The 7,261-nt window shown below is 57.6% G+C and overlaps 1 protein-coding gene across 1 annotated transcript in view; it reads left to right on the top strand.

Moving 5' to 3' along the window:
• The window catches only part of SSPO (SCO-spondin), a 184,388-nt gene that overhangs the window by 46,003 nt on the left and 131,124 nt on the right, over positions 1 to 7,261 (top strand). Inside the window, exons 21-24 of the mRNA XM_015412955.1 lie at positions 904 to 1,106; positions 3,295 to 3,422; positions 5,699 to 5,808; positions 6,364 to 6,513. Of these exons, the coding sequence (XP_015268441.1) occupies positions 904 to 1,106; positions 3,295 to 3,422; positions 5,699 to 5,808; positions 6,364 to 6,513 (591 nt within the window). The remainder of the gene's footprint in view (positions 1 to 903; positions 1,107 to 3,294; positions 3,423 to 5,698; positions 5,809 to 6,363; positions 6,514 to 7,261) is intronic.

The raw sequence follows: 7,261 nt of genomic DNA, 5'->3' as shown, positions 1-7,261 counted from the left end.
GAGACCAGAAGGCAGCTGCCAGTGGGAAAGAAATGGGGCTCTTCCGCATTCGCGTTAAAACCTGCAGTTTAAATCGGCAGGGAGTTATGCTGGACACTAAGTGATGTTGTATTGAATCGACCACTAGAGGGAGCTAAACATGTGTGGAGCAGGAAAGCAACAGGAACACACTGAGCAAGGAAAGCAAGAATGCAGGAGACCCCCTAGCCTGAGACGAAAGATGGGAAGACGCCACCAACTGAGGCAGTGCGCATGCTGGGGTGTGTGCTCTTTTGCCCCACCATCATCATCACACACATGCCCCAGGGCTGCTGCCAGAATTCTGCAGTGGTCTGTTCTTCACCCACAACATTGTGCGATGCGGCTCTACAGTCCTCAGGTCTCCCTGCGTCCTTAGCTCTCCAGGACAGCAGCCCTGCACACTCACGTTTTTCTCAGTAGTCATGAGGACTAGAAATGTGCCATTTTAGAAACAGGAGGGAAAGGAAAGCAGGATGCTTGTGTCTTCATCAGACAAGGGCAGATGTGCAGTTTCCCCACAGCAGTGGCCTCGGAGAGCCCCCTGGGCCACCATTCTCCCCCTCCCCTTCCTGATTCCCTCCCCTTTTCCTCTCTGGCCTTCTGGTGTCCCAGAATCCTCCGTGGCCAGTTGGCAGGACCTAAGGGAGGCCCTGTCGGTTCAGCCCAGCATCCTCTTCCCCACCACAGCCCGCCAAATGCCCCCCAGAGGTCCCAGGCCAAAGCCGCCTCCTCCACTGTCCCCCAGCAAGGCCCTTCAGGCTCGGCCTGCCTCTGAGTGCGGAGATCCTCTTGAGCTGCCACGGGCCTTAGATAGGTCTCTCCCCCATGCATTTCTCTAACCTCAGGCTGTCCATGCTGGTGTCTTCTCTTTGCCTCCTCCAGGCACTCGGGTCTACGTCAAGCTGGACGCCAAGTACCAGGGCCGTGTGGCAGGCCTGTGTGGGAACTTCGATGGGGACACAGAGAACGACTTCGTCAGCAGGCAGGGTATCGTCGAGCCCACCGCCGACCTCTTTGGCAACTCCTGGCGGGTCAGCCTGCTGTGCCCGGAGGTCAACAGCGAGGACTTTGAGCACCCGTGCACGGTATGCCCACATGGGCACCCCACTGCAAGAGTTTTGGGTGCAGGGACCCCTGCCCCTGTGGCTGGGGAGGACAAGCTGACAGGACAGGGGTGGCAGGCTGGCAGCCGGGGGTAGGGGGCTTTTGTCTCCTGCCCGGGGTTCAGACGTTCCTGAACTCAGAGGCATTTTCTGGGAGGAGGAGATGACTGTTTCTCAGGATGTGTTCTTAGGGTTGCTGCCGACTCCAGGTTGGGAAATCCCTGGAGATCTCAGGGGTGGAGCTTGGAGAGGGCAGAGGTTGGGGAGGGGAGAGTTGGGGAGGTGAGTTATAATGCCATGGACTCCAGATCAACCATTTTCTCCGTAGATTGATGACTGTTGTCTAGACATCTGTTACGTAGAGGCTGGGAACCCTAGGGACCATCCCCATTCTCAGTGCACTTCAGTGATCACTTGCAAGTGGGTTTTGCTGTTGCACACAGTAAAATCCAGTTGCAAAGTGCATTGAACGTGCATTATTCGGCATGTGCGAAACCATCCAAATGCCTCTTCTTCCAGCCAAGAGACCCTCTGCCTTTACCTGAGAAGGGATGGATGGATAGACACCATCGAGGACGCCACAAAGGCCCTCAGTTTGCAAAACCTGAACAAGGCGGTTAATGATAGGTCATTTTGAAGGACATTCATTCCTAGGACCGCCGTACGTTGGAAGTGACATGACGGCATTTAGCAGACACACATGAAGGGTAGATCAAGACGGGCCACCGTGTTAGTGTGTAGCAGTAGAAAAGAGCCAGAGTCCAGCCGCACCTCAAAGGCCAACAAAATTTGGTGGCAGAGGTAGGAGCTTTCGTGAGCCGCTGTTCACTTCTTTTGATACCTTCGGTGTCTTCAGGTACCTTCACGAAAGCTCCTACCCTGCCATGAGTTTTTGTTGGTCTTTAAAGTGAAGTGTGGTCACGTAACATGGTCCTTAAGAGAGGGGGCAGCAAGGTATTCGTTGTGCCTGCGTTCGGTGCAGGGCTCATTTCCTACCGGAGCGCGCTGGAACGGCGCTTCAGCAGTAAGGAGCCCAGGGGCGGGGCGGCCCCCCCGCCACCTTTCCTGGCCCACCCGCACAGGCGTATGGGCCAGGGAAGGCCTGCAGAGCCCCCCCCCGCCACCTGGGGGGATTCAAATGCCTTTCTTTCCCTTCCCCAGATGGGGAAGGGAAAGAAAGGCATTCTAAACATGCCTGCCCTTTGCCAGGGGGTGTGGCATATGCAGATTAGTTGTGCAAATGAGCTCCCGCACCTCTTTTTCTACAAAATGACCCCTGGTTCTGTGCCCGGGGAAGTTCAGGGAAGCCTTGAGGGATGCTTCTCATAATCTGTCCGTGGACAGTGGTGGAAGTGCTCGGGAGAGCAATACAGACAGCAGTCGGCCAAACTCAGGCAATCAGGGCCAAACCGGTCTCACACACACACACACACCAGCCTGAAAACCTGAAGTCTTCGTGGCCTCCCAGCAGGCAGAGAGGGGGGGGGTCTTTTAGATCTGTCTTCTGAGTTTCAGCTTGGAAAGCTGCTCAGCCGATGAGCATCGGAGGGCAGCTCAAGGGGGGTGGGATTCATCCTTTGGGCGCACCTGCTAAAAGGCTCAGGGCCCTGGGAATGCTTAGTTTGGCGAAGAGGAGATTGGGGGAGAACCCGAAGCGACGGGTTTAAATTACACGCAGAAAGGGACTGGCTGGATATTAGGAAACACTTTTTCAGGGTTAGAGTGGTTCAGAGGTGGAATCAGCTGCCCAGGGAGGTGGTGAGCTCCCCTTTCAGTGGCAGCTTTCAAGAAGAGGCTGGACGACTATTTGTCAGAGACGCTTTAGGCTGGTCCTGCATTGGGCAGGGGGCTGGTCTCTATGGCCCCCTTCCAACCCTGTGATTTTAGGATTCTATAAGGAGCAGAGTTCCCGTGGCCCCTCGGGCTCTTTCTCCACCTGGCCGGCTGCTCCTCAATGTCTCACGGTGTCCTCCACCCTGGCTGGAGAAGCAAAAAAGTTGCAGTGATCTGGAGGCTGGGTTGGCCCTGCGACCAAGACAGGGAAGGGGGGGGGTCTCTTTGGCTAAGCAGCAGGGAGGAAGAGCATGGGGGGGGGAATGACAGAATACCTTGAAGGAGGAGCCCCGGCCAGGAAGCCCCTCACCCCCACCCCTCTGCTCACCCTGGCTAGGTGAACTCCCACCGGGTGACCTGGGCTCGGAAGCGCTGCGGGATCCTGCTGCAGGACCTCTTTGCCCCCTGCCGCGAGGAGCTCCCCTGCCAGCAGTTCTACGAGTGGTGTGTCTTTGACGCCTGCGGGTAGGTGGCTGAGAACATCCCATCACCCCGGGGGGGGGGGAGTGGGGGAGCACATGTGGAGGCCAAGTCCCTTCCCTGCCCCAGCCCCAGAAGGGAGACAGACTCCGAACACGTTTCATGAAAACATTTGAATCCCGCCTTTCCTTGTGCTTCAAGGCAGCTCACAACAATCCTTAACAACATTATCTGCTAAGGACGGGGGAAAAAAGGGCATCTCTCCCCCCTCGGAAGAGGCCTGCCAGTTCAAAACACCCCCCCTCAAAAAAGCCCTGGCAAACAGGCAGCCCTGGCAGTGCCCCCTGAGGATTTCCAAGGAGCCCCCCCCACTTCTTCAGGGAGAGGAAGAAGAAGAGAAGAAATTGGGTTTATACCCCATGGCCCTTCACTACCCAAAGGTGTCTCAGAGCGGCTCACAAACTCCTTTCTCTTTCCCTCCCCTCCCCACAACAGACACCCCCTGTGAGGGAGGCGGGGCTGAGAGAGCTGTCTCAAGGACTGCCCTTGAGAGAACAGCTCTGAGAGAACTACGGCTTGCCCAAGGTCATCCAGCCAGGTGCAAGTGGAGGAGGGGTGGGGAATCAAACCCAGTTCTCCCAGATTAGAGTCCGCGCACTCCTAACCACGACACCAAACTGGCCCCTTCCCCACAACTGGAGCCACGATGGAAAAGGCCCAGGCGATGCCAGGCAGGCCACCCTCAGTGGTGGGAGAGCCAGCAGATGGCTGCCTGAGGACCGTAGTTGGCACACAGGGATGCAGGGAAGGAGATGGTTCATGTGAAGAAGGAGGAGGAGGAGATTGGATGTACACCCCGCCCTTCGCTTGGAAGCGGCTTACAAACTCCTTCCCCTTCCCCTCCCCACAACAGACACACCCTGTGAGGTAGGTGGGGCCGAGAGAGCTCTCTCGAGAACAGCCCTTGAGAGAACAGCTCTGAAAAGACTTGTGACTGACCCAAGTTCACACCAGCAGCTGCATGTGGAGGAGTGGGGAATCCAAACCCGGTTGTCCCAGATTAGAGTCCGCGCTCCAAACCACCAAACCAAACTGGCTGTCTCTGAAGCATCCCTGGTCAGGGTCATCCAAAAAGGGGAACAAGAGGAGCTTCCCCGAGGATCTCTAGGTGGTGTGTGTGGCCTTCGCTTCCCCTCTGTGCCGTTCTGACCACCCGGGTAGGTGAGTGAGGCTGAGGGAGCATGGCTGGCCCAAGGTGCGGCTCATGGAGCATCTGAACCCAGGTCTCTCCAGACCTCCGCGAACTCTCTCACCACTACCACAGGCCAGCTCATTGCAGCTGCGAGGATTTCTTCTTCTGTGGCACCTCTGGCTGTTCTCCTCATGCTCTACATCTTCTATCCAGATAGTTTGGAGGGAAGGGTGTGTGTGAGAAACAGCCACGTGTTTCACGGGAAGGAGCGAGTAGGGGTTAGGGGCGCGGACTCTAGTCTGGGAGGACCAGGTTTGGTTCCCCACTCCTCCACATGCAGTTCTTTCAGAGCTGTTCTCTCAGCCCCACCTACCTCACAGGCAATGCTCTCTCTAAGCTGTGGAGTCTTCTTGTGAGAAAAAAATTCTACTTTCTGAGCTCCTGAGGGAGCAATTTGGCTACTGCATCAATTAGTTTGCTCTGGTGCCCTCCTTCCTGAGCTAAGGCAAAAATGTGTGAGTCGGAGGCTAAAAAACTGAGCTGTCTCACACTAACTCAGCTTAGAGGGAACACTGCTCACAGGGGGTGCCTGTTGTGGGGAGGGGAAGGGAGAGGAGTTTGTAAGCCGCTCTGAGACTCCTTCGGGTAGTGAAGGGCGGGGTACAAATCCAATCTCTTCTTCTTCATCTATATCTGGGAGAACCAGGTTTGATTCCCCACTCCTCCTCCACTTGCACATGGCTGGATGGCCTTGGGCAAGCCGTAGTTCTGTCAAGAGCTGTCCTTGAAAAAGATCTCTCTCAGCCCCACCCGCCTCCCAGGGTGCCTGTCTGTTGTGGGGAGGGGAAGGGGAAGGGAAAGGTGTTTGTCAGCCGCTCTGAGACTCCTTTGGGTAGTGAAAGGCCATGGGGTATGAATCCAGTCTCTTCTCCCTTCCTGGCCTGGCCCCAAGGGAGCCCCACTGATACCCCTGGGGGATTCCTTGGACCTGGTCAGGTTCCCCCCTCCCACACTGACTCCAAGGATAGCCCTCCTCCAGATAGCCCCTCCCCCAAGAGTGTCCTGGGGTGTCCCTTGGCTGCCCCCCCTCTGATGTAGCCCCCCCCCCGCTCTCTCTCCCCACCCCCAGGTGTGACTCGGGGGGAGACTGTGAGTGCCTGTGCACGGCCATTGCCACTTATGCCGAGGAGTGCAGCAAGCGGGGCGTGGCCGTGCGCTGGAGGAGCCAGGAGCTGTGCCGTAAGTTGGGTTGCCAGCTCTGGCCTGGGGGATTCCTGGAGATGTGGTGGCAGGGCCGGTGGTGTGTGTGTGGGATTTTGCAGAGGGAGCTGAGCAGGGGGGCGATGCCGCAGAGCCTGTCAAGCTGCCATTTCCCCCAAGGAAGCAGATCTCCGTCATCTGGAGACCAGCTTTAATCCTGGGAGGAAACTCCAGGCCCCACCTGTAGGCTGGCGACACTAGCTGTAAGCCTGGTACTCCTATGGGAGGTGGGGGGGGGAGGAAACAGAGACTCCTTTCCCAGAAGCCTCTGTGCTCCCTGGGCCTCCTGGGCGAACACTGGCCAAGGGGCTGGAGCCCAAAGAGAACTGCCTTGCTGGGGAGGGTCACTGAGCGGCAGCCGGCAGGCCCGTTTGCGAGGGAGTTGACCTTTCCCTCCATTCCTCCACCACGACCCCAAGATCGCTCGCCCGGGCAGTCCTCCTGGAAGTGAGGAGGTTTGCTGGGCCGTAGTCCCTGGCGCAGCTTCCAGGCGCTCACGTTCGGCTCTGTGCCTTCCTCTCTGTGTCCTCTCAGCCCTGCAGTGTGACCATGGGCTGGAGTACGATCCCTGTGGCCCTGCCTGCCCCCAGTCCTGCAAGAACTTTGGCCTGGAGCCCCCCGAACACTGCCAGGCCCTCACCTGCGTGGAGGGATGCTTCTGCCCGGAGGGGAAGGTGTCGCATGGTAAGCAGGGGTCATTTCGTAGAAAAGGAGGTGCAGGAGCTCATTAGCATAACCCATTAGCATAACTTATTTGCATTATGCCACACACCCTGACATCACCGGAAGTGAGTCAGAAGGCAACAGCCACCGCTCAGGCTCCACTGGACTGTTTTGGATTGCTAGCTGTTGGGTGGGGGGAACGCGCAGATCTGCCCTCGCAGAGGAGGGAGAGCTGGTACCTGAATAAAACTTGGTCTTAAAGCTGCCACCAGACTGTTTTGGACTGGGTGGGGGCTCTACAGCTTACCTGGCTGCTTCTTGCTCTGAGTGAGGGCTGCTGGGAGCAGGGGGGGTGGGGCTTGTTGCATGTGCCCGCCCCCTGGGCTCTTTACTGTCGGAGCTCTGCTCCTGTGCGCTCCTGCAGGAAATGACCCCTGATGGTAAGACAGTTGGTTGCAGGCTGCCAGGGAGGGAGGGAGGGGGCGGGCAAAGGGCCAGCCAAGGCAGGGCCGGAGGAGACGGGCTGCTGCCCTCTCTGGCCTGGGGAACTCCTGGAGAGTTGGGGGTAGAGCCTGGGGAGGACAGGGACCTCAGTGTGGTGGAATGCCATTTTTCCCCAGGGGAACTGATCTCTGAACTGAGGCAGATCACGAGAAGGGAGGGCAGGAAGGGTTGCCTCAGGGCTTAGTTCTTGTGGCCCTTTCTTACACGCCCAGGGAAATGCCGATCACCACGTTGGGGTCAGGAAGCAAATTTTCTCCATGCCAGT

The sequence above is a fragment of the Gekko japonicus genome, unplaced genomic scaffold, assembly GCF_001447785.1.
Source record: "Gekko japonicus isolate JY-2015 unplaced genomic scaffold, Gekko_japonicus_V1.1 scaffold2050, whole genome shotgun sequence".
In the NCBI taxonomy this organism is placed as follows: Eukaryota; Metazoa; Chordata; class Lepidosauria; order Squamata; family Gekkonidae; genus Gekko; species Gekko japonicus.
The sequence above is the reverse complement of the archived record's forward strand: the minus strand, read 5'-3'. Positions and strand labels throughout refer to the sequence as shown.